General features: G+C 43.9%; 1 protein-coding gene across 1 annotated transcript; it reads right to left on the bottom strand.

The window, feature by feature from the left end:
• Nucleotides 1-1,904: 1,904 nt before the first annotated feature.
• Nucleotides 1,905-27,765, bottom strand: LOC145348251 (di-N-acetylchitobiase-like). Its single transcript, XM_080196453.1, has 7 exons — nucleotides 27,613-27,765; nucleotides 26,462-26,600; nucleotides 19,301-19,509; nucleotides 18,210-18,381; nucleotides 17,194-17,291; nucleotides 4,358-4,519; nucleotides 1,905-2,117 (listed from the first exon to the last, which is right to left on the bottom strand). Exons 1-7 carry the CDS (start codon nucleotides 27,763-27,765, stop codon nucleotides 1,905-1,907), a joined length of 1,146 nt encoding a protein of 381 aa, XP_080052579.1.

Raw genomic sequence — 27,765 nt, 5'->3', positions numbered from 1 at the left:
ACTCAAGCAGCTCAGCAGGCTGGGAGAACCCTGGCCTACTTGTAGAAATAATTGATTTTGGTAGTTTGTTGCCCATAATGCTCAAGGAAGATAAGCAGTGGATATTAGCTTGCCTGCCTTAGTCAGATTATTGAACTTCTTGCAGCACAGATTCGCAGTTCTGGATTAGAAGAAACCTGCACTCAGTGTTACTCTCTGGAGTTAGTATCAGATAGAGCAATGAAGGAGGCCATTCAACCCATCTGTGTACTTTGAAAGAGCTCCCAATTAATCCCACTGACCTGTGTTCTCCTCAAAGTCCAGAATTTTGCTTCCCCTTCCAACAATCATCCAAATCCCTTTTGTAAGTTACTATTGAGTCTGCATTTTTATTTGGATCCATGGGGATTCTTTTCTAACTGGATCCACAGTTATTCTATTTTTCCACAATTCACTTTCCTCATTTCAGACAGATAATTCTTTGAGAACAGTCTTTTATTTTGTGAAATACGTATTCATCAAGACGTCTTTCAGCAATAGGTAGTTCATTCTTGAACACAGCTCATTGTGTCTTCTTTATTTAAAAGTAAAAGTTAAAGTTTATTTGTTAGTCTTAAGAAGGCTTACATTAACACTGCAATGAAGATACTGTGAAAATTCCCTAGTCCCCACACCCCGGTGCCTGTTCAGGTACACTGAGGGAGAATTTAGCATGGCCGATGTACTCTAACCAGCACGTCTTTTGGACTGAGGAAGGTGACCGGAGCACTCAGAGGAAACCCACAGGGAGAACGTGCAAACTCCCCACAGGCAGTGATCCAAGCCAGGAATCGAACCTGGGTTCCTGGCGCTGCGAGGCAGCAGTGCTAACCACTGTTTGTGATTTTTCACTGAATAATTTTTCAAGTTTCATCTCACCTCTCGTTGATTTCCTCAATGACCAGCAAATGAATCACATTAAATACAGATTAAACGGTTTAAATTTTCCATTTTCTTCAGACAGGCTCAGAGCATTCCACATAGCTCCAATTTACATTGCTGCTGTTGGATTCTACCAAAAGGGAAACTAAATTGATCTCAGAATTCTAGGTATTAGTGGCCATGAATTCTAGATTCCACTGTCTTTAAGTAATACAATATGCCTGTATTTTGCGAGCAGCTTAAGGAAGTTATGCTTTAATTCTACATGGCATTTTGAGGCCACATTTCAAATACTGTGTGCAGTTTTGATTTCCTTATTTAAGGCAGGATGTAAATGCGTTGGAGATGTTTCAGTGGAAGTTTTGCTACCTGGAATGAACAGGTTGTCTTGTGATGATAGGTCAGAAAGGCTGGGATTGTTCCCAGTAGATTTTAATAGAATGAGCAGGTGTCTATATAAGCTACTGAAAGGTTTGGGTAAGATGGATTTGGAAAGGATGTTTCCTCTTGTGGCTGAGTCTGGAGCTAAGGGGGTTTTAAATTCAGAGTCGTCAATATACAACAAAGATGGGGAGAATTTCTTTTCTCTCAAAGTGATGTGCGACTTTAAATCTCTGTGTCAGAAGAAGGTGGAAGCAGGATCATTGAATATTTTAAAGGTGGAGGCAGATAAATTATTTTTGAGCAAGGGAATCAAAGGTTATCAGGGTTTAGATGGGGAAAGTGGAACTTAGCACAAACAGATCAGCCGTAATATTATTGAATGGTGGACTGGGTTCACCGAATGGCCTACTTCTGCTCCTATTTGTATGTCGGGTGAAGTGACCAGATCTTGTCATGTTCATCACATCAGTAAATTTGTTGTCCATTGAACAGGAATTCACTCATTAACATTCACAATGTTAAATCTGTTCACCAGAACTGCTTTTGCTCATTTATTAATGTTGGAAGCCATCTGATTTTCTCTCGCATTTTCTAGCAAAACAAATGACATCAAATGCAGACTAAATGTTCCATATTCTCCGTTTTCTTCTGACAGGGCTCAGAGCATTCCACATTTCTTCAGTTTGCATTGTCGCTATTGGATTAACACTGTAATTTAGGTTATTTCCATTCAAGACACCTACACCACCAAGTTTTAATTTCACTGTGATTGATGATCTTAACGAGATGCTTTCTGGATCATCATACCAGACCTCATGGTATGTGTTGTTAACCTGCCATAAAAAATCAGAAGTGCTGTATAGATAGGTGACACTTTGACACAACGCCGAGCATCTTAAAAAAAATTATTTAACTAATAAATTTCTGTTTGCGTTAAAGGGTACACTCAGATGGAATTTGAGCCCATTTAGGACAAAGATGAGGAAAACAACAATCTCTCAGAGGGTAGTAAGATTTCGGAATGTTCTCCCTCTAAAGTTGTTTGAGGCATTATTATTGAACATTGTTAAAGGTGAAGCAGATAGATCTTGATAAACAGGGAGTGAAAGGTTATCAGGGCAAGCAGGAATGTGAAGTTGAGGTTAAAATAGATCAGTCATAATCTTCTGGAATGGCAGAGCAGCCTCAAGGAGTCTATTGGCCTATTTCTGCTTCTAATTTGTATGTTTGTACGAGCTCACGTTCTCCTGAGTATTGATCCCGTTACTTATCTAGTTCACTGCCTTGAGAATACAACTCCCCATTTCAAAGTTTCAGCATGGCTGGATTTTCAAAAAAGCGCATAAGAAAATAAGAAATAGGGACCGGAACTCAACGCTGGCAAAAACCTCCGGTCCCACTGGTCACCCCTGCCACGGGTTTCCCAGTGGAGTGAATGGGAAATCCCGTTGACAGCGGTTGGGCCAGAAGATGCCCCCACTGGTCAATGATTTGCCCCCCCCACCCCACCCCCAAAACATGTGGCAGGGAGGCCACAGTATCCCACCCAGAAGTTGGAATAGGCCAAGCTGATTCTGCCAATCAGAGCTGCAGTACCACCACCACCCCCCATCCCTCCCCACCCTGCTCCCCCTCCTGATAAGAAATCCTCAGGGAGCATTTCCATCTTAAATTCAAAGTAATCTGCCCAAGCAGTCAGCCCAGTGATTGTGAGGTTAACTATAGAATTAAATGACAGTAAATTGAGAAGAGGATGTAAGGAGGCTACAAAGGGACATTGATTAATTGAGTGCAGAAGGAACTGGTAAGTGGAGTATAATGTGGACAACTGTGAAATGGTCGATTTTGGCAGGAGGAATAAAAAAGAAGCTTATTACCAAGATGGTAAGAGATCGCTGAGCTTTGAGCTGCAGAGGAATCTGGGTGTCAGAGTGTATGTATCACCAAAGTCAAGTATGCAACAGCAAGTGATTGGGAAAAGAAATCAAAGGTTATTGTTCACAATAAGGGAATTGAATACAAAAGTAGGGAGCTTACTCTTCAGTTGTCTTGGCAAGTCACATCTGGAGGTTTGTGTACATTATTGGTCACCGTTTTTAAGGGCTGATGGGACTGTGATGAGCAATGAGACTAAACACAAGGAAACACAGCAAAACAAATCAAAAATTTGTGACTTAAAGCTACAGCAGAAATTTCCTTGGGAACTCTCCTACAATGGTCCCTTTCCATTGACAGAATCTCCATTATACATGCTGGGGTTTTCCAGTAGACTTCCAAAGTTACAGTCGTGGAACAAGTGTTCAAAGCATATTTCTAGTCTATTGTTAACAAAGTCAGATGAATTCATCCAGACTCTGTGCAACATGTGAACATAATGCAGATGTTTAAAGAGAGTCTGCATTCCCCAACATGATCATAATCCGCTGTGTCTGTTTCCTCTGATCAACAAGATTGCATTGTGGCTGCGGAGATAAAGATACTGAACAAAGAATTTGACCTGAAAAATAAGGTGCAGAAAGAGGCCATTCAGCCGCTTTCAGGAAAGGTCTCCCACAAACCACAGGTAATACCAGCCAGGTAATTTTCTGTGACCTAAGGAAGAGCTATCCAGATTCAAAATATTAACACTACTTTTCTCCACAGATGCTGTCAGACCTGCTGAAATTTTCCAGCATTCTCTGTTTTTTTATTTCCAATTCCAGCATTTGCATTAATTTGCTTTTAATTCTTCACTGATATTAGTTGAGGAATAGATATTACCCAGAATTCAAGGGTGAAAACCAGAGCTGATTTGCTGTTCTAGAAACGTTTAAATCCACAGAGAGGATAGATGAGCTCCTAATTTAAATTTAATGTTTGAAGAAAAAAGAACTGGTTTGAGTCCTTTGCTTATTAACTCCCAATTTACTGTCAATTCTCCAGTTACATACATTTTCCTCTGTACAATTTGAATATCCTGAATTTTGCTGAACCCTATACACAGCAAATATGGAATCGTGCAACGCTGCAATGTTCCCATTCAAACAATGTTAGACTGAACATGTCTCCAATGTGCTTTGATTGAGACTCTTACCTTGTACACAAAGTATGGGGATTTGTCATCATCATCCCAATATCTGCCAGTAATAGATACGGGCAGCAACCGCACGATATCTTTGTACAGAATCGGCGTTGCAATTAAAGAACTACAAGGAGCACTTCCGTGAGAAGACTTTTGAATTCTGCATCTACCAGGCTGTTAAAGAGAAGAAGGGTGAGAAAATAGCACTCATGAACATTGTTACACCGTCAACATCAAAAGTCAAGTAGTCCCCGGACCTATCTGTATGTATACAGGCTTTGATAGGACAGGATCAGCAGAAAATTTCAAATCTGAGATTGTCTGTTTATTGTTTGTTAAAAGTATAAAAAATTTATGGAATCAGGGTCATTATAGGGAATTTGGATCAACAGGTATCTAACTGGTTGGCAAAACATTCTTGAGAGATTGAATTTTCTATCCCAGATCCTATGGAGACAATTCTCCAATCCCTGGCTGAGCCATCTCATGTTGATGTGAAAGTGAAGCTGATCACACTTCAGATCTTCCTTTCAAGCACCTTAACGTCAATAGTGTTGATGTCTTTCTGCCTCAAGTGAAATCTTTGCCGTCTCTTGGTAACTCTAAAGGCCATAGCCCTCGCGAGTCTTCTTCATACTTTTTGCACTCTGTTCAAAATGTGGATCAGTCCTTGCTTGATCTCAGCAGCCCCAGTTGTTATCGCCTTTGATCTAAGAAACACAGCTCCAGATCAAAGAAGGAATTGTGTTAACAGAAGCATCAGATGGCTTAATACAGAGCAACGTGTTTGGAGAAAAACACATTTTAGTGAGAGACTGAAGGAAATCAGCATTAGTAGAGAAATGGTTTTGGTGAAATTGTGGGATTGAAGGTAAATTGAAGTGCTCTACAGACTGGAGGGACTGATTGTGGACAAGTTGCCAGGACCGGATGGAATGCATACGAGGGTTCTGAAAGAAATGGCGGAGGTGATAGTGGATGCCTTGGTGGTTATTTTCCAGACGTCGCTGGATTCCGGGGAAGTGTCGGAAGATTGGAAAGTGGCTAATGTTATGCCGTTGTTTAAGAAGGGTGCCAGGCAAAAGGCAGGGAATTATAGGCCGGTTAGTTTAACGTCTGTTGTAGGTAAAATGTTAGAATCCGTCATCAAGGAGGAAATAGCGAGGCATCTTGAGAGGAATTGCTTGATAGAGCAGACGCAGCACGGTTTCGTTAAAGGGAAGTCGTGTCTGACAAATTTACTGGAGTTCTATGAGGATGTGTCTAGGGCGGTGGATAGAGGAGAGCCGGTGGATGTGGTCTTTCTGGATTTTCAGAAGGCGTTCGACAAGGTACCTCACAAGAGGTTATTGCAGAAGGTCAGGGGACATGGAGTTGGGGGTAGGGTGTTAGCGTGGATAGAGGATTGGTTGTCAAATAGGAGGCAGAGAGTGGGGGTCAATGGGTGCTATTCAGATTGGCGGATGGTGACTAGTGGAGTGCCTCAGGGGTCGGTGCTGGGGCCTCAGCTATTTACCATTTATATAGATGATCTGGAGGAGGGAACCGAGTGCAGGGTGTCGAAATTTGCTGATGACACCAAGATTGGAGGAAAGGCAAATTGTGTGGAGGGTGTGGAGAGTCTACAGAAGGATCTAGATAGGCTGGGCAAATGGGCCAGGAAATGGCAAATGGAATTTAATGTTGGCAAGTGCGAGGTGGTCCACTTTGGTAGGAATAATGGTAGGAAGGATTATCACTTACGTGGCGAAAAACTGCAGCAGGCGACAGTGCAGAGGGACCTTGGGGTCCTTGTGCATGAGTCGCAAAAACCCAGCTTGCAGGTGCAGCAGGTGATCAGGAAGGCGAATGGGATGCTGGCCTTCATAGCGAGGGGGATTGAATATAAAAGTAGGGAGGTCTTGCTGCGGCTGTATAGGGCATTGGTGAGGCCGCAGCTGGAGTACTGTGTGCAGTTTTGGGCGCCGTACTTACGCAAGGATATTTTGGCCTTGGAGGGAGTGCAGAGGAGGTTTACTAGGCTGATGCCGGAGTTGAGGGGGTTGAGCTATGAGGAGAGGCTGAATAAACTAGACTTGTACTCGTTAGAGTTTAGAAGAATGAGGGGAGATCTCATTGAGACGTATAAGATGATGAATGGGATGGATAGGATAGAGGTGGAGAGACTCCTCCCGCTCAGAAAGGATAATAGGACTAGGGGACACAGCTTCAAGATAAAGGGGGGCGGTTTAGAACAGAGTTGAGGAGGAACTTCTTCACTCAAAGGGTGGTGAATCTCTGGAATTCTCTGCCCGTTGAAGTGGTGGAGGCTGCCTCGCTAAATATTTTTAAGACGCGGGTTGATGGGTTTTTGATAAGAGAGGGGGTTAAGGGTTATGGGGAGAGGGCGGGAATGTGGAACTGAGCCACGATAGATCAGCCATGATCTTATTGAATGGCGGGGCAGGCTCGAAGGGCTAGATGGCCTACTCCTGCTCCTATTTCTTATGTTCTTATGTTCTTAAATAAATCTCCACATCCTGAAAATCTTCATCCCAGATTACTGAAGGAAGTGGCCTTGGAAATGATAGATCCATTGGTGATTATTTTCCAAAATTCTTTGTACTCTGGAATGAATCCTACAAATTGGGCTATTCAAAAAGGGAGGTAGAGAGAAAACAGGGAACTATACCTCAGTGAGCCTAATGTCGGTACTGGGAAAGTTGCCACAGTCCATTATCAAGGATTTCAGGACTCAGCATTTGGAAAGCAGTAGTGTAATCAGACAAAGTCAGCATGGACTTACAATAGGAAAATCATGCTTGACGTATCTATTAGAAGCCTTTGAGGATGTAACTAGTAGAGTTGACTGAGGAGAACCAGTAGATGTATCTAGACTTTCAGAAGGATTTTGACAAGGTCTTTGTACCAGATTACTATGCCAAGTTAAAGGGCATGGAATTGCAGGTAATGTCTTGAGATGGATAGGAAGCTGGTTGGCAGATAGGAAGCAAAGAGCTGGCACAGATGTGTCTTTTTCTGAGTGTCAGTCAGTAACTAGTGGGGTTCCGCAGGGATCTTGCACGGACCCCAACTGTTCACATTGTATATTAATAGGGTGGTACATGACAGAGTTGTTAGCACGACTGCCTCATGGTGCCAGGGACCCAGGTTTGATTCCTGGCTTAGGTCATTGTCTCTGTGGAGTTTGCATGTTCTCACCGTTTCTGCTCGGGTTTCCTCCAGCTGCCCTGGATTCCTCTGACAGTCGAAAAGGCATGCTGATTAGGTGCATTGGTCATGCTAAATTCTCCCTCAGTGTACCTAGCTGGAATGTGGCAACTCGGGGATTTTCACAGTAACTTCATAACAATATTAATATAAGCCTACTTGTTACACTAATAAATAAACTTTAAACTTAACGATTTGGAAGAGGGGACTAATTGTATTATCTTCAAATTTGCAGATGATACAATGTTGGGTGGGAGACTGAGCTGTAAGGAGGATGCAGAGATGTTTCAGCTTAATTTGGACAGGTTGAGTGTGTAGGCAGGTGCATGGCAGATGCAGAATAATGTGGCTAATTGTGACGTTATTCATTTTGGTAGCAATAACAAGAAGACAGATTATTATAGAATCCCTACATTGGAGAAGGAGGCCATTCAGCCCATCAAGTCTGCACCAACCACAATCCCACCCAGGCATTATCCCCATAACCCCACGCATTTGCCCTAGCTAATCCCCCTGGCACTAAGGGGCAATTTAGCATGGCCAATGCACCTAACCCGCATACCTTTGAACTGTGGGAGGAAACTGGAGCACTCAGCGGAAACCCACATAGACAAGGGGAGAATGTGCAAACTCCACAGAGACAGTGACCCAAGATGGAAATTGAATTTGGGTCCCTGGTGCTGTGAGGCGGCAGTGCTAACCATTGTGTCCCCATGACACATTATTACTTGAATGGGTGTAAATTGAGAGAGGTGGATAGTCAGTGAGACCTTGGTATCATCATGCATGAGTCGCTGAAAGTAAGCATGCAGGTACAGCAGGCAATAAAGAAGGCAAATTGTATGTTGGCCTTCACAGCAAGAGAATTAGGGATATTTTGCTCTGGTGAGGTCACATCTGGAGTATTGTGTGCAGTTTTGATGTCCTCAACTGAGGAAGGATGTCCTTATTATAGAGGAAGTGCAGCAAAGGTTTACCAGGCTGAATCCTAGGGTGACAGCTCTGTCATATGAGGAGAGATAATTCAGTTAGGATTATATTCACTGGATTTTTGAAAAGCGAGAGAGGATCTCATAGAAACTTATAAAATTCTAATGGGGTTAGATGGGTAGATTCAGAAAGAATGTTTCCAATGGTGGGGATTCCAAAACTAGGGGTCATAGTTTGAGGATAAGGGTTAAGGGATAAGGGATAGGACCTTTTAGAACTGAGGTGAGCAGGAATTTCTTCATCCGGAAGTGGTGAATGTGTGAAATTCACTCCCACAGAAAGTAGTTGTGGCTAAAATGTTGTGTGAATACAAGAAGAAATTGATGTGGTCTTGGGGCTAATGAGATCCAGGGATATGGGGGGAAGGGGGAATGAGGATATTGAATTTGATGATCAGCTATAATCAAAATGAATGGTGGAGCAGGCTCGAAGGGCTGAGTGATCTACTCCTGCTTCTATATTTCTATGATTCTAAATCTTTTCTGCCATGTAGCCCAGGTCAGAACAAGAACCTTGTAGAATCCCTACAGTGCAGATGGAGACCATTCAGCCCATCGAGTTTGCGCCAACAACAATCTCACCCAGGCCCTGTCCCCTTAGCCTGACGTATTTACCCTGCTAGTCCCTGGGGTAGTACGGCATGGTAAATCCACCATTTTTCTGCTGCTCCCATTAATTATGGGCAATCTTCTCCTGTGGGACATTAAGAAGACACTGTGAGGCACTCACCTGGCAGGCATGGGGGTGGGTGGAGGTGGTTAACATTAGGTGGCCTGTGTCAGTACCAAGCCCAGCTATAGAACGGTAGTGAGGGGATTGCAGGGGTAGGAGAACCCCAATGTTAGATACTGGATTGTGGGTCATTGGATGGCTGGAATGTGTCATGAAAGGGGGCTAATGGAGAGATGCCAGGAGTCAGGGCAAGGATAGATGCCAGGGGCAGACAGATAATGGGTGTTCACCCTTGCCAATCAAAGGAAATCATTCATCTTCTTGTGACATTGTAAGCAGGTCCTCCTTGTCAGGTTGCTGATGCTTCCAGCCTCCTCCCCAACTTTCTGGCTGCGTTGAGCGTGCTGGATGTGGGGGTTCTGTCCACACGAGGAAAGAGTGTGGCCCTCCTCTCCTCCATGGCGTCCAGCTTGTGGACCAAGTCAGCGTCCTGCCTTGCTTGCTGCATCTTCTTGCCTGTAATGCCAGGCAGTGCCGGGGGAATGTTTTTATGGTGCTCTCGCTTGTCTAGGGGTCACAGTTGATTCCTGATTCCAGTGAATTGCTCTCCTGGGGAGTCAGAGACAGTGTGATTCGCATGGGGGGAGGGACAGCTCATTGGCATAAGCTGGATGGTGCCTGGGAAGTGCTGCCAGTGCCAGAGTGAAACACTCTGGATTTTCCACCGGAGACAGCACTTTGTTCTTTTTATGGAGAATCAGAGCCTTTGATTCTCTGATTTGAGATGTAAGTGGTTATGCTTTGGGAAAGGATTTAAGAAGCTTGTGATTTACAGTCTGGGAGAACGCATTGAAGGAAACTCAGTAAAATAATGAAATTAAGCGTTCTGATGGGATGGGATGTTTTACTCCTTCACAGGATCTCAGAATCACAGATTCCTACAATGCAGAAGAGGCCCTTCAGAATATCAAGTCTGCATTGATGCATGAAATTTTGATTTGACTTGGTTTGATTTATTATTATCACATATATTAACATGCAGAGGAAAATATTGTTGTTTGCGTGCTATACAGACAAAGCATGCCATTCACAGAGAAGGAAAGGAGAGAGTGCAGAATGTAGTGTTACAGTCATAGCTAGGGGTGTAGAGAAAGATCAACTTAATGCGAGGTAGGTCCATTCCAAAGTCTGACAGCAGCAGGGAAGAAGCTGTTCTTAAGACGGTTGATATGTGACCTCAGACTTTTGTATCTTTTTCCTGACAGGAGAAGGTGGAAGAGAAAATGTCCGGGTTTGTGGGGTCCTTAATTTTGCCTAGGCAGCAGGAAGTGTAGACAGAGTCAATGGATGGGAGGCTGGTTTGCGTGATGGATTGGGCTACATTCACGACCTTTTGTAGTTCCTTGTGGTCTTGGGCAGAGCAGGAGCCCATACCAAGCTGTTATACCACCAGAAAGAATGCTTTCTATGGTGCATCTGTAAAAGTTGGTGAGAGTCGTAGCTGACATGCAAATTTCCTTTGTCTTCTGAGAAAATAGAGGCATTGGTGGACTTTCTTAACTATAGTGTCGGCACGGGGGGAACCAGGACAGGTTGTTCGTGATCTGGACACCTAAAAACTTGAAGCTCTTGACTCTTTTTACTTTGTCCCCTTTGATGTAGATGGGGCATGTTCTCCTTTATGCTTCCTGAAGTCAATGACAATCTCCTTTGTTTTGTTGACATTGAGGGAGAGATTATTGTCGCCGCACCAGTTCACCAGATTCTCTATCTCATTCCTGTACTCTGTCTCATCATTATTTGAGATCTGACCCACTATGGTGGTGTCGTCAGCAAATTTGAAAATCGAATTGGAGGGGAGTTTGGCCGCACAGTCATAGGTGTATGAAGTATATAGTCAGGGACTGAGAACACAGCTTTTCGGGGCACCAATGTTTGAGGATGTTCGTGGCGGAAGTCAGCCTATTCTTATTGACTGTGGCCTTTGGGTTAAAAAGTTCAGGATCCAGTTGCAGAGGGAAGTGCCAAAGCCCAGGCCATGGAGTTTAGAGATGAGTTTTATGGGGTTAATAGCATTGAAGGCTGAGCGATAGTCAATAAATAGGAGTCTGACTTAGGAATCCTGACCTGCCCACCTAATTCCACTTGCCACTTTTGGCCCATAGCCTTGAATATTATGGCATGCCATGTACTCATCCAGACACTTATTAAAGGATGGGAGGCATCCCGCCTTCACCACCCTCCCAGGCAGCACAATCCAGACCGTCACTATCCTCTGAATAAAAAGGCATTTTCTACAAATCACCCCTAAACCTCCCACTCCTCACTTTTGTGTTCCCTCGTAACTGACCCTTCAACTAAGGGGAACAGCTGCTCCCTCTCCATCCTGTCCGTGCCCCTCATAATCTTGTACACCTTGAACAGGTCACCCCTCAGTCTTTTCTGCTCCAGAGAAAACAGCCCAAGCCTACCCAACCTCTTTTCATAACTTAAGCGTTCCATCCCAGGGAACATTCTGGTAAATCTCCTCTACAGCCCTTCCACTGCATTCACGTCCTTCCTATAATGTGCCAACCAGAACTGCACACAGTACTCCAGCTGTGGTCTCACCAAAGTTCTATACAACTCCTTCGTGGCCTCTCTACTTTTGTAATCTATAACCTGAATGATAAAGAGTGCCATGTGCCTTATTCACCACCCTATTAACCCACCTTTCTGCCTTCAGAGATCTATGAACAAACACGCCAAGATTCTTTTGGGCTTTGGAGCTTCCCAGTATCAGACCTTTCATAGTATACTTCCTTGTTAGATTACTTCTTTCAAAGTATATCACCTTACACTTTTCAGCGTTCAATTCCATCTGCCAATTATCTGCCCATTTGACCATCTCATCTATATCTCCCTGTAACCCAAGACACTTAACTCCACACAAGTGCAAGCATCACTGGCAAGTTTTTATTCCTATTTGTTCCTTGAACTGTATGGCTTGCTGGACCTTTGCAGAGAGCATTAGGAATCAACTACATTGTTAAGGATCTGTAGGCATGTAGAGGATGGCAGATTTCCTTCCCTGAGGGACTTTAGTAAAGCAGATAGCTTTTAGAACAGTCACTAATAGTTCCATGGTCACTTTTACTGACAGTAGCTTTCAGTTCCAAATATTACTGAATTTAAATTCTGCCAGAAACCTGGGTGGTATTTGAACCTAATGTCCCAAGAGACTGTGAGCTTTGCACACTATCACTCACCATCCTGACTTGGAAATATATTGTGATTCCTTCACAGTCGCTGAGCCAGAATCCTGGAATTTTCTCCTTAACAGCATTGTGGGTCAACCCACAGCATGTGGACTGCAGAGATTCAAGAAGGCAGCTCACCACCACCTTCTGAAGGGCAACTAAGGATGGGTAATGAATGCTGGCCCAGCCAGCAATGCCCATGTCCCACAAATGAATAAAAATGAATGAATAAAAAACAAGCAGAGGGAGAGAACACCCATCTGGAGTGAGACACAGCCAGGTTACGGTTGGGTATCAGGAATTTGGAGCTGAGCGGGAGTTGCCCTGCTGCAGTAGTAGGGGGCACAAGGAAGAGGGTTAATTGGTAAACTGTGAATAAGATTGAGTAAGTATTTAATATTTTTATCATATAGTGGGCAATTTTCCCGTTCCACTTGTTACGGGAATTGTAACGGGTGGGTGGGAGGCACACCACACACAAACGTCTGTTGACCTTGGGCAGGATTTTGTGGTTTTACGGCGAGCGAGGCTGGAAAATCCCACCCACATTCTCAGAGGTTTTGTTTGTGGTTTATAGTCAGTAAGGGCTATATTTGGTAATAATGAGGATCAGGAAAGAATGGTCCTACAGAATTGGACATTGTCTGATATCAACTGACTTCAAAAGGTTTAATTTAAAAGGGCAAGTCATGGCAGGGGAGCTTTGAGCCGTGGTGTGCTCCTTGTGCTCCATGTGGGAATCCAGGAATATCTTCAGTGCCCGGGACAAGCATGTGTACAGGAAGTATCTCTGGCTGCACCTCCTGGAAGCCCAGGTTTCACAGCTGGAGCAGCATCTGGGAATGCAGTGGAGTAGCTGTGAGGCAGAGAGTATCATGCATAACATTATAGAGAGGTAGTCACAGTGCAGGCTCAGATTCTCCAATCTCCAAGGAAGGGTGACCATTAGGCACAGCAAGATGGCGAGACAAGCGGTGCAGGAATCTCCTGTGGCTATTCCCCTGGAAAACAGATATACTGGACTGGATATTTTGGAGGGGAATAACCTCACGGGGAAAGCTGCAACAGCCAAATTGGTTCGGCTGCAGAGGGGGAAAGTAAAAATTATGGGAATGCAATAGTTATAGGGGATTCACTTTTAAGGGGAATAGGTAGATCTTTTTGTGGCTCCAAACAAAACTCCAGGGTGGTATGTTGCCTCCCTGGAGCTAGGGTCAAAGATGTCTCAGCCATTGATGAAAAGCCAATGGTCATGGCATACGTCAGTACTAATGACATAGGTTAAAAAAAGGAATGAGTTCTAAAAGCAAAATATTGGGAGTTAGGAAGAAAATTGAGAAGTTGGACTCAAAGTTAGTAATCTCAGGATTACTACCAGCGCTATTTGCTGGTCAGAACAGAAATAGCAGGATATATTGGGTGAATACATGGTTGAAGACAAGTTGCAGAATTTTCCCTTCCCACACAGCACAGGGATCTTAGTGGGTGGAGGGGCAGATCATGCAAACGTTCCTTCAATTCAGGCAGGATTTTCCAGTCTTTGGGCGAGTGCAGCCAGAAGATCACATCCAAGCTGTGAGGGGGAGGGTTTCAAATCCCTATGACATTGGGACAGGGCGGGGAAGTTGGACCAATACAAACTACAATGTGGAGATGCCGGCATTGGACCAGGGTAAACACAGTAACAAGCCTCACAACACCAGGTTAAAGTCCAACAGATTTATTTGTAGCAAAAGCCACTAGCTTTCAGAGTGCTGCCCCTTCATCTGGTGAGTGGGAGTCTTATTCACAAACAGGGTATATAAAGACACAAACTCAATTTACAAAATAATGGTTGGAATGTGAGTCTTTACAGGTAATCAAGTCTTAAAGGTACAGACAATGTGGCGGAGAGAGGGTTAAGCACAGGTTAAAGAGATGTGTATTGTCTCCAGACAGGACAGTTAGTGAGATTTTGTAAACCCTGGCAAGTCCTGGGGGTTACAGGTAGGGTGACATGAACTCAAAATCCCGGTTGAGGCCATTCTCAAGTGTGCGGAACTTGGCTATCAGTCTCTGCTCAGTGACTCTGCGTTGTGCGTCGTGAGGGCCACCTTGGAGAATGCTCACCCGAAGATCAGAGACTGGATGCCCATGACTGCGGAAGTGTTCCCCAACAGGAAGAGAGCACTCTTGCCTGATGATTGTCGAGCGGTGTTCATTCATCCATTGTTGTAACGTCTGCATGGCCTCCTCAATGTACCATGCCTCGGGACGTCCTTTCCTGAAGTGTATCAGGTAGACAACGTTGGCTGAGGTACAAGTGTATGTACCGTGTACCTGGTGGATGGTGTTCTCACGTGAGATGATGGCATCCCTGTCAATGATCCGGCATGTCTTGCAGAGGTTGCTGTGGCCAGTGACCACGACACCACACAACCCTGCAGAGTGGGAGAGTTTAGAATTCAGCTAATGAGGACCAAAGGACTGATTCAGAAGGGAATAATAGAGTACGAGGCTAAGCTGGCGTGGACGTACAAACTGACTGTAAAGGTTTCTATTCGTACGTGAGGAGAAAAAGGTAGGTCATGACAAATGTAGGCCCCTTACAATCAGAAGCAGGGGAATTTATAATGGGGAACAAACTGAGCAACTGAATACATACTTTGTTTCTATCTTCACAAAGGAGGACATAAATATCATCAGAAATGTTGGGGAACACAGGGCTTAGTGAGGGAGGGTAACGAAGAAGAGAACCGTGTTGAATAAACTGATGGGATTGAAGGGTGATATATCCCCAGGGCCTGATACTCTAAATCCCAGAGTACTTAAGAAAATGGCCTGAGAAATGATGGATACATTGGTGGTCATCTTCTAAAATTCGATAGACTCTGGAGCAGTTCCTACCATTTGGAGGGTAGATAATGTAATCCCACAATTTAAAAAGGAAGGTAGAGAGAAAACAGGAAATCATAGACCAGTAAGCCTGATGCCAGTAATGGAGAATATTCTAGAATCCATTATCAAAGATTTTACAGCTAAACACTTCAGAGAACAATGGCAGGATTGAACAGAGTCAGCATAGGTTTATGAAAGGGAAATCACGCTTGACAAATCTACTGGAATGCTTTGAAATTGTATCGAGTAGAGTTGCTGGAGGGGAGCCAGTGAGAGAATCATAGAGTCCCTACAGTGCAGAAGGAGGCCATTTAACCCATCGAGTCTGCACCAACCACAATTCTACCCTATCCCCTAACCCCACATATTTACCCTGATAAACTCCCTGACACTAAGATGCAATTCAGCACGGCCAATCAACCTAACCCGCACGTCTTTGGAGTGTGGGAGGAAACCAGAGCACCTGGAGGAAACCCATGTAGACACGGGTAAAACATGCAAACTCCATACAGATAGTGTCCAAGGCTGGAATTGAACCCGTGTCCCGGGCGCTGTGAGGCAACAATGCTAACCACAATGTCACTGTGCTGCCCAGTGAACAAAGAACAAAGAACAAAAACAGCCCGGGAAACAGGCCCTTCAGCCCAACGAGCCCACGCCGCCATTTTAACATTACCAGTCCCCCCTCCACCCATGATCCTTATCTATGCTTATGGCATTCCACATTGAGGGAAAACTAATTTAGGGACAACTTATTACCTCCAATCAGCCTAATAGCACATCTTTGGGGTGTGGGAGGAAACCGGAGCACCCGGAGAAAACCCACGCAAGCACGGGGAGAATGCACAAACTCCCACAGACACCGGCCCAAATCCATGTGTCTGCACAGCAAACAGTGATAGTCACTGAGCTGTCGTGTTGCCCAGTATCTGGTCCAGTTTAAGCACACACTAACGACATGAAGTACTAGGCTATTCTCGAACATCCAAGAGCAGCCCTTGTACGACCCATCGCGTGTATGCCCCTCGTTGGACAACAAGGCGGACCGACTTAAAACCTGTGAATTAAAAGAGAAAAGTTTATTTGGAATTTCAGAAGGCTTTTGACAAGGTCGCACATAAGAGATTTGTGTGTAAAACTAAAGCACGTGGAATTGGGGGTACTGTATTGAGATGGATAGAAAACTGGTTGGAAAACAGGAGGCAAAAAATGGAAATAAACGGGTCTTTTTCAAATGGCAGGCAGTGATTAGTGGAGTACAACAGGGGTCAGTGCTATTACCCCAGCTATTCACAATACATATCGATAATTTGGTTGAAGGAACGAAATGTAATATCGTCAAATTTTCAGATGACATAAAGCTGGCTCAGGGAGTGAACTGTGAGGAGGATGCAAATCCTTCATTGTGAATTAGACAAGTTGAGTGTTGGCTAAATGAATGGTAGAGGAAGTATAAATGTGAGGTTATCCACTTTAGTAGCAAAAACAGGGAGGGCAGATTACTATCTAAGTGGCCATAAATTAGGAGAACGGAATGTGTGATGAGACCTGGATGTCAGATATAGTTCTTGGAGTGAAGAGAATTGAAGGGTATGAGGGGAAGGCAGGATTAGGCTACTGAGTTGGATGATTAGCCATGATCATAATAAATGGCAGAGAAAGTTTGAAGGGCCAAATGGCCTCCTGATGCTCCTATTTGCTACGTTTCTATGTTTCTGTTCGGCTCAGGCTCAGCAACACTGGCCCAGTGACATTACCTTTACATCATCATCAGCCAATTAACATGCCAGGGGATATATTTCAGGTGAATTGAACTCACTCCCGTTTCTTGTGCATTGCAAATTTCTCATTTGTCCTTACCTCCAAGAGTTTCATACAAGGATAGTCATAACCAAACCATGGAATTCCCATTAGGAGTTTTCGGGAATCAATACCCAGTCCGATGTAATCAGCAAGACCTAAATGGAAAATAAATTATCCTATTAGGCTAATATTGATATGGGGCAGACAGACACTTAGGGCCCTATGTTACCATTTTGGTTCGAAGCTGGACTTGAATATTTCAGATTCAACTTCTAGACCCGTTCTTAGGCGCTCCCATACACACTCTGCTCGCAAAAATACCCGTGATTCCGAAGCATGCTGCACAAGCCTGCGGACAGATCTTAGCGTTCCCGAAATCCTGCAGCTCCGATTGGCGCCTCCAACTGCATGTGCGGGAAAACGGATGACAGAATGCTGGTTCCCCCCGTCACATCCCTCCCAGGCCAGGGAATGCCTCCCCCTAAACCTCACAATCATTGCCCCATGCCCACGACGCTACTGACCCCCCCCTCCCCCGCCCCCCACCTATCCTACCACACCTCCGCCATCCAGACTGATCACGGGCACCTCCCACCCTCTTCCTCCCTAACCGACCTCAGGCAGAATAGCATGGAACCCACCCCCCACCCCCACACCCCCACCCTTCACCACCCCCATTGATCTCAAGCTGAGAGCCATTGGATGATTGGCACTTAACTCGTCACTAACCCTCACTGATGGAGCGTCTGGGTTGGACTTATATGTGTGTTTTGCATCGATTCTGGATTGATGAACATTGTGGTAAAGGGGGGAAGTGCTGGTCAAGGTGAGTGTGCAGCCCATTAAGTCAATTTAAGTGCAATCAAATGCATTATAACGGCTGTCACGCCCGTTTTGGGCACGGCCCCCATCATGGCCATTTTTGGGCCTTGGTAAATGGGGAACTGGTGCGAAGGCAGCTGCGGATCACGCTACTCACCTCACGCCCGACTTGACCAAGCTTTTACGCCCAAAAGGAAGGTGCAACTTAACGGTAATATCAGCCCTTAATCAAGATGTTTTAATGGACATACCTGTAAAAATCTGGTCGTAGGGAGCATTTGCTTTTGCAAAACATTCATCCCACATCTGATCCTGTACATTAAAGCTCATCACAAATAAAAAGTCACAGGATTTCGCAATCGTCACAAAATCATAGCATCGGCCATGAGGACAATCAGGAAACCAGGGCACGTTCATTATAACCTGAGGGTCAGAATATAACAAATGTTAATTTAATCTCAAACCACATCCTGAATATAACTGGTAGTCAGAGTACAGGTGTATGGTTTATTGAAGTTGTGAATTTAACAGGTTTGAAGTTCGTTCAGGCCTGTATAGAATAGTACACAATCCATTTGGGGAATAAAGTGGGCTGGACATTAACAGGATGTCAGATTCCCACCAGCTGCTTCCTGCGAGTGAGCCAGCCCCCACTCCAGCAGATTGCCTCACAGTTGTTTAACCCTTGGAGGGGTATTAATTGCTTTAAGGCAAGACTCCAGCCTTCATTTTGGCCAAAAGCAGCATCTCTAAGATCTACTGCTCAATCAAATGGCCAGCAGATCCCCAGTGCCAGGAGCTCCAATCGGAGCTGCATCCAGTTCACAAGGCCAAAGAGCTGGAGTTACAGGAAAGGTGGGAGTGACTGACCGGGGCCAGGCTGGACAGGCGGATAACCTGGGCAAGAGGCTAATGTGTCTCAATTTGTATAATTTGATGAATGTCCAACAGAAGCTGATAGATTGTAAAATGGAGACACCTGTAGGAAGACCACATAAGGATGGCAGATTTCCTTCAGTGAAACAAATGGACCAGTGAATCGACGCACGGTCACTATTAACAAGACCAGCTTTTCTTTAAATCCCGGATTTATTAACTGAATATAATTGCAACAGCTGTCCTGGTGGGATTCAAACTGTTCCAGAGCATGGTCTGGCCCTTAGTGTTACTAGTCAGGTGATATTACCACAATGTCAACACATTCTCCAGATGATGCACAAATAGTAGTTAGAAATCACCATTTCAATTTATTTATCCGAAATATATCCATACTTTGTTTGCAATGAATTACAGGAAACATTACATTCTTAGTCCCATCGGTTGAATATAAAAGGGAGTTTACCTGTGATCCAGGTACTTCACTGTGCAACAATACTGTGATTTTCTTAATCAGGCGGGATAATGCCTTATATTCTGGACCTCCAGGCACAACAGCTCCACTCATTTCCAAATAGATGCCGTCCATGTTCAATACTTTGACAACATTTAAGGTACGTTTGAGCCATTGTTCTTGGCTATTCCCATTTCTCAAAACTTTCATTGTTATTTTTCCTTGTAAACAGTGGAGAGACAACAGCTTACATCATCTGCATCAGTTGCATGTGCTACCCTGAAACAGTTGAGACAACAGAACTGCAAACATCCAATCGGAAGAGGAAGATTTGGGTAAAAATTGCATTTAAAGAACAAAACAAAGAACAAAGAACAGTACAGCACAGTACAGACCCTCCAGCCCTCGATGTGGTGCCGAGCTCCGTCAAAAACCAAGACCAAGCTATCCCACTCCCTATCATTCTGGTGTGCTCCATGTGCCTACCCAATAACCACTTGAAAGTTCCTAAAGTGTCCAACTCCACTATCGCAGCAGGCAGTCTATTCCACACACCAATCACTCTCTGAGTAAAGAACCTATCTCAGACATCCCTCCTATATCTCCCACCATGAACCTTATAGTTATACAGCTACATCCCCCCAAGGAAGTATTCTCTGAATGTCCACTCTATCTATCCCCCTCATCATCTTATAAACGTCTATTAAGTCACCTCTCATCCTGCTCCACTCTAAAAGCCTGAACTCCCTCAACCTTTCCTCATAAGACCTACCCTCCAAACCAAGCAGCATCCTGGTGAATCTCCTCTGCACTCTCTCCAATGCTTCCACATCCTTCTTATAGTGAGGCGACCAGAACTGCGCACAATATTCCAAATGTGGTCTCACCAAACTCCTGTACAGTTGCAGCATTACCCCATGGCTCTTTATCTCAAACCCCCTGTTAATAAACGCTAACACACTCTAGGCCTTCTTCATGGCTTTATCCACTTGAGTGGCAACCTTCAGAGATTTGTGGATATGAACCCCAAGATCTCTCTATTCCTCCACATTCCACAGAACCCTGCCGTTGACCCTGTAATCCACATTCAAATTTGTCCTACCAAAATGAATCATCTCGCACTTATCAGGGTTAAACTCCATCTGCCACTTTTCGACCCAGCTCTGCATCCTATCAATGTCTCTTTGCAATGACAACAGCCCTCCACTCATCCACTACTCCACCAATCTTGGTGTCATCAACAAATTTACTAACCCACCCTCCAGCCCCTTTCACCAAGTCATTGATAAAAATCGCAAATAGCAGAGGACCCAGCACTGATCTTTGTGGTACACCGCTGGTAACTGGTCTGCAGTCTGAAAATTTTCCATCCAATACCACCCTCTGTCTTCGATGAGATAGCAAAAAGTCTGACAACACCAGGTTTAAGTCCAACCAATTTATTTGATAGTAAACTCACAAGCTTTCGAGGTTAAGCTCTTCTTCAGGTGAATGGAGAGTTCTGGCCTCAGACAGCACATATAAAGTACAGACAGTTTACAGATTACTGATTAGAATGTGAATCTTCACACCTAACCTGCGTTTACAATCAAATAAATCGGTTGGACTTAAACCTGGTGTTGTCAGACTTTTTACTGTGTTTACTCCAGTCTAATGCCAGCATATCCACTTCATGACTTCTATGAGACAGCCAGTTACTTATCCAATCGGCCAAATCTCCCTCTATCCCATACCTTCTTACTTTCTTCATGAGACTACCATGCAGAACCTTATCAAACACCTTACTAAAATCCATGCATACGACATCAACTGCTCTACCTTCACCTACACACTTAGTTACTCCTCAAAGAGTTCAATCAAATTTGTGAGGCAAGGCTTACCCTTCACAAATCTTTGCTGACTATCCCGGATTATGCTGCATCTTTCCAAAGTCATAATTCCTGTCCCTCAGGATCTTTTTCATTAACTTACCGACCACCGAGGTAAGACTAACCAGCCTATAATTGCCAGGGTCATTCCTATATCCTTTCTTGAACAGAGGAACAATATTTGCCACTCTCCAATCCTCTGGCATTATCCCCATGAACAGTGAGGATCCAAAGATCAAAGCTAAAAGCTCTGCAGTCTCATCCCTTGCCTCCCAAAGAATCCTAGGATATATCCCATCTGGCCCAAGGGACTTATCGACCCTCAGATTTTTCAAAATCACTAATATATCTTCCCTCAGAACTTCTACCTCCTCCAGACTATCAGCCTGTATCACACTCTCAATGTAATATAAATAGCGCCTGTCACATCCTCAGGATGTAGTAATTATTTTTGGTGAATTATCGCTGCTGTTAACTAGACAGATGTGACAGCTAATTCCTGCCTACCGAGATCCCAAGGGAAGGAAACAGAATGCAGGAATCTATATCCAGTTACCGTCTGTCTTACGGAAAATGTTAGAAGCTATTAATAAAGACGTTGTAGCAGGACACTTGGTAAAATTCAGGGTAATTAAGCAGAATCAATAAAGTTTTGTGAAAAGAAAATCAATTTATTGGAATTTTTGGAAGAAGTAGTGTACGATGTGGATAAAGGTGAAACTGTTGGATATAATGTACGTTAGTGTCCTGAAGACATTTGACAAGTTGCCACATCAAAGTTTTCTGCGAAAAATAGAAGCTCATGGTGCAGGGGTTATGGATAGGGTCATGGTGCTTATAAGCATGGATAGAAGATTGGCAAGCTAACAGGAGTTAGCGTCCTGGTGAATCTCCTCGAAAGATGAACCTCGAAAGCTTGTGATCTAATGGCAGTCCAACGCCGGCGTATCCACGTCAAGCTAACAGGAAACAGAGGGTAGGAATAAATGCATTGATTGTAAAATGGAAGCACCTGTACAAACAACCACATAAGGATGACAGATTTCCTTCAATGAAACAAATGGACCAGTGAATCGATGCATGGTCACCATTAACAAGGCCAACTTTTCTTTAAATCCTGGATTTATTAACTGAATATAATTGCAACAGGTGCCTTGGTGGAATTCGAAATGTTCCAGAGTGCGGTCTGGCCCTTTGCATTATTAGTCTGGTGATATTACCACAACATCAACACATTCCCCAGATGATGCACAAGTAGTAGTTAGAAATCACCATTTCAGTTAATTATCTAGAAATATATCTATGCTAAGATGTACCACAAGGGTCAGTGCTGAGGCCTCAAATTTTTCAATTTATAATAAGGACCTAAAGAACATAAGAACATAAGAAATAGGAGCAGGAGTAGGCCATCTAGCCCTTCGAGCCTGCCCCGCCATTCAATAAGATCATGGCTGATCTGAAGTGGATCAGTTCCACTTTCCCGCTTTCTCCCCATAACCCTTAATTCCCTTGTCTGTCAAAAACCTATCTACCCGTGACTTAAATATATTTAGCGAGGCAGCCTCCACCACTTCAACGGGCAGAGAATTCCAGAGATTCACCACCCTTTGAGTGAAGAAGTTCCTCCTCAACTCCGATCTAAACTGCACCCCCCCCCATCTTGAGGCTGTGCCCTCTAGTCCTGCTATCCTTTCTAAGCGGGAAGAATCTCTCTACCTCTACCCTACCCATCCCTTTCATTATCTTATACGTCTCTATAAGATCCCCCCTCATCCTTCTAAACTCCAACAAGTACAGACCCAGTCTATTTAGTCTCTCTTCATAGTCCAACCCCCTCATCTCTGGTATCAGCCTAGTGAACCTTCTCTGCACTCCCTCCAAGGCCAATATATCCTTCCTTAAGTGCGGCGACCAAAACTGCTGACCTGTATTCAGAGCTCAAAGATATGAAAGATAACTTTGTTGATGACACAGAGATAGGCACGATAGTTGAATCTGAAGAGGATACAAGGAGACTACAAAGGGTTATAGATAATTTGAGTGACAAAGGCCAGGCAAATGGAGTATGAAGTTTATTTATTAGTCACAAGTGAGGCTTACATTAACACTGCAATGAAAGTACTGTGAAATTCCCCTAGTTGCCACACTCCGGTGCCTGTTCAGGTCAATGCACCTAACCAGCACGTCCCTCAGAATATGCGAGGAAACCAACGCAGGCACAGGAAATAAGTGCAAAATCCACACAGACAGTGACCCAACCCAGGAATTGAACCCAGGTTCCTGGCACTTTGAGGCAGCAGTGCTAATCACAATGCCACCTTACCATCCCTAAACTATAATGTGGAAAAATATGATATTGTCGATTTGGCAGGATAAATAAAAAATGTGTATTATCTACATGGTCAAAGATGACAAAGCTTTGAGATGCAGAGGGATCCGGGGTCCTAGTGCCTTAATTGCAAAATGCAAATGGTAGGCAAGTACAGCAATAATTAGGAAAGCTAATAGAAAAATGTCATTAACTGCAGGGGAAATTGAATATAAAAGGAGAGATGTTATACTTCAATTATTCAGTTATTTTTGAGACCACACTTGGGTCTCCTTGTTTAGGAAGGATGTAAATGTTTTAGCAGAAATGAAACAAGTGTGTATTAGATAAATACCTGGATTGAGTATGTTAGCTTACGAGGAAGGTTTAGAACATGGAACATAGAACATTACAGCACAGAACAGGCCCTTCGGCCCACGATGTTGCACCGACCAGTTAAAAAACAATGACCCTCTAACCTAAACCAAACCCTTACCATCCATAAACCACAGATCTCTTAAACGCCCCCAAACTAGGCGCATTTACAACTGCAGCAGGCAGGGCATTCCAATCCCTCACCACCCTCTGGGTAAAGAACCTACCCCTGACATCCGTCCTATAACTACCATCCCTTAATTTAATGCTGTGCCCCCTCGTGCTAGCTTTCTCCATCTGACGAAAAAGGCTATCACTGTCCACCCTATCTAAACCTCTAATCATCTTATATGTTTCAATAAGGTCCCCTCTGAGCCGCCTTCTTTCTAACGAAAACAACCTCAAATCCCTCAGTCTCTCCTCATAGGACGTCCCCTCCATACCAGGCAACATCCTGGTAAACCTCCTCTGCACCCTCTCCAAAGCCTCCACATCCTTCCTATAATGTGGGGACCAGAACTGCACACAATACTCCAAGTGCGGCTGCACCAGAGTTTTGTACAGTTGCAACATGACGCTGCGGCTCCTAAATTCAATCCCCCTACCAATATACGCCAAGACACTGTATGCCTTCCTAACAACCCTATCTACTTGATTCCCAACTTTCAGGGATCTATGTACACATACACCTAGATCCCTCTGTTCATCCACACTATTCAGAGTCCTACCGTTAGCCCTATACTCTACACATCTGTTATTCCTGCCAAAGTGAATTACCTCACACTTTTCCGCATTAAACTCCATCCTCCACCTCTCGGCCCAGCTCTGCAACTTGTCCAAGTCTCCCTGTAGACTAAGACACCCTTCCTCACTATCTACCACACCTCCGACTTTGGTGTCATCAGCAAATTTACTAATCCATCCAACTATACCCTCATCCAGATCATTTATAAAAATTACAAACAGCAGTGGCCCCAAAACAGATCCCTGAGGCACACCACTCGTAACTGAACTCCATGTCGAATACTTACCATCAACCACCACTCTCTGTCTCCTATCCGCCAGCCAATTCCTAATCCAATTTCCTAGATCACACTCAATCCCATACATCTGCAATTTCTGCAGAAGCCTTCCATGGTGAACCTTATCAAACGCCTTACTAAAGTCCATATATACCACGTCAACTGCCTTACCCCCATCCACCTCTTTGGTCACTTTCTCAAAAAACTCAATAAGGTTAGTAAGGCGCGACCTACCCTCCACAAAACCATGCTGACTATCTCCAATCAATTCATTACTCTCCAAATAACTATAAATCCTATCCCTAATAATTTTTTCTAAGACCTTGCCCACAACAGAAGTAAGACTCACCGGTCTATAATTCCCAGGGAAGTCTCTGTTCCCCTTCTTAAACAATGGGACAACATTCGCTAACCTCCAATCTTCTGGCACTATACCGGTGACCAATGACGACCTGAAGATCAGAGCCAGAGGCTCTGCAATCGCCTCCTTTGCCTCCCAGAGAATCCTAGGGTAAATCCCATCCGGCCCAGGGGACTTATCTATTTTCAAACCCTCAAGAATATCTAGCACTGTTTGGACAGGTTATGTTTGTTATATATTTAAATGGTTGAATGGTTGCTTTAAGAGCTGATCACATGAGTTGATGGTGATGTCAATGGAATTCTTTTGCTTTCAGTTTGTACAGTGCAAGCGACATGTCTTTCAATAAACCTGAGGTTGCTGGCTTGAATCCAAATGACCGAACCAAATCTTTTCTTTTTTTAAGACCCACAACCCTTGAGTGGAACATAACAAAAGGAAAATTGAACAAGAGTAGAATTTTGTTTCATCCAGAACATCGAGCAAGTAACCTAACTAAAAGAAAAAAAAGTACTGTGGGTCCTCACAATTCAAATTTCAAAAGGCTGGGGAGAACAATAGGATTAAAGATTGAAGTGCCAGTGCAGGTAGACAAGTAATAAAAAAGCTCTCTGCGTGATTTTAAGAGAGGATTACTTCTTTCTGATCAGAGAAGGGTGAGGAGCAGGCACTAATTGGCATATTTGCTCTATGCTTTGCTCTATGGCTGAAGTCATTTGAAAAAAAATACATCAAGTCAGTGGTCTCCAGGATAAAAGGGCAGTACTGCGATGACAGGAAAAGATATACCTACAGCGAAGTCTTCAGTCGATCATTCCTGCAAGTGAATCGATGGGTTATTCATGATCCATGAACTTTTCAATGAAGAAAATGGACTAAGGAGTTCCTATGCAAAGCACTTGCAGCACTTTGTGCAAGCAAATAAAATTGAAAACAAACTGCTCGTACCAGTTTTGCTCAGTATAATGGGAAGTAAAACCCACAATTTGTTCCAGAAATTTGTTCCTCTCCACAAAGACAGGAACTAAAACTTACAATGACGGACAAAAATGTTTGAAGAGCATATGTCTCCAAAGCTACTGATCATCACAAAATGGTTTAGTTTCCACCGAAGGAATCATTCAGCCCAGCCTGCGCATGTCAGCCTAGAAACTTCATGTTTCTTTCTGTGGTTCTTCAATGATACAGCTGGCAACAGAGAGCAGAAATGTTTGTTTTTACTTTGATAAAATGTGTTACCTTGCAGGATAACCCGGACTTTATTTTCATGAGCAATACATAATATTTGTTCCTTAGAATTGTCACTAAATACAATTGCCGTGATCTTTGGCCAATCATAATGTTGATAATCCATTTCTCCTTCATCAAAGACAACAACCTGGGAGAAAATAATATCTGTCAACTGCAGTCATGTAGGAAATAACCTAACATTAAAAAAAATCTGTATTTCCTATTTATATATTTGTGCCCAGGGTAGGCCCTTAGGAATGGTTAGTGAATGTTGTCAAGGTGAATAGTGAGGTAGTTAATTCTGAGACCAAGTTCCTGAATCTCAATAAAGACAACTATGACGCTATAAGACATGAGGTGGCTATGATTAATGGGGAAACATTACTGAAAGGAAGGATAGTGGACAGGCAATGCCAGGCATTCCAAGAATGGATAGGTGAACTCCAAAAGTTGCTTCTTCCTATTTAGCACAAGGGTGGAAAAGAAACTGTGGCCAAACAATGGCTTACAATGGAAATTAGAGCTACTATTAGATTCACAGAAAAAAATATATCAATTGGCAAGAAAAAGTAATAGACTGGAGGATTGGGAGAAGTTTAAAATTCAGCAAAGTCGGACCATTTAAAAAGGGGAGATTAGCGGGAGACAGAACATCCTAAAGAGGACAATGTCTCCGAAATTCCACAACAGTGTGGCTGAGAGGAGCTGAACCACATGAGGAAAGACACCAGTTCACATCCCAATTCTCCATTGCAAGTGAACAAACAACAAAGAACAACACAGCACGGGCAACAGGCCCTTCGGCCCAACAAGCCCGTGCCGCCATTTTAACATTATGAGTGCCCTCCTCTACCTATGACCTTTGTCTACACCTACTGGGGAAGATTGAGGGAAGACTAATTTAAGGGTAATTTGATACACTATTCAGCCTAAGAGCACGTTTTTGGGGTGTGGGAGGAAACCGGAGCACCCGGAGAAAACCCACGCAATCACGGGGAGAATGTGCAAACTCCCACAGACACTGGCCCAAATCCATGTATCCGCACAGCAAACAGTGATAGTCACTGAGCTGACGTGTTGCTGCACAATACACTGCAAAAAAAAAACTTCAAATCAATTAACTCTTTTCCCAAGGGAATTGAATGGTCTGAGACACCCACCTCCAATTGGTGTTGAAGGTCCGCGGAGACAGGCCTACACAGATCCGTTTTTGAACACGGACAAAAACCTGGTGATCTCAATGCCTCAGAATCTCTGGTGATCCACTGCGCCAGCACATCCAGAACCTGCGCCAATACCAAAATCCAACGCAT

This window comes from Carcharhinus amblyrhynchos, chromosome 9, assembly GCF_965287045.1.
Source record: "Carcharhinus amblyrhynchos chromosome 9, sCarAmb.v2.hapA, whole genome shotgun sequence".
In the NCBI taxonomy this organism is placed as follows: Eukaryota; Metazoa; Chordata; class Chondrichthyes; order Carcharhiniformes; family Carcharhinidae; genus Carcharhinus; species Carcharhinus amblyrhynchos.
The sequence above is the reverse complement of the archived record's forward strand: the minus strand, read 5'-3'. Positions and strand labels throughout refer to the sequence as shown.

Excerpts from the sequence above, each read along its gene's own strand:
- LOC145348251 (XM_080196453.1), bottom strand. The coding sequence starts at position 27,765 with ATGCGTTGGATTTTGGTATTGGCGCAGGTTCTGGATGTGCTGGCGCAG. Across the intron at positions 17,292-18,209 it reads CTACGACCAGATTTTTACAG|GTCTTGCTGATTACATCGGA; the intron begins GTATGTCCATTA and ends TTTTCCATTTAG. Across the intron at positions 2,118-4,357 it reads CCCCATACTTTGTGTACAAG|GTTAACAACACATACCATGA; the intron begins GTAAGAGTCTCA and ends TTTTTATGGCAG.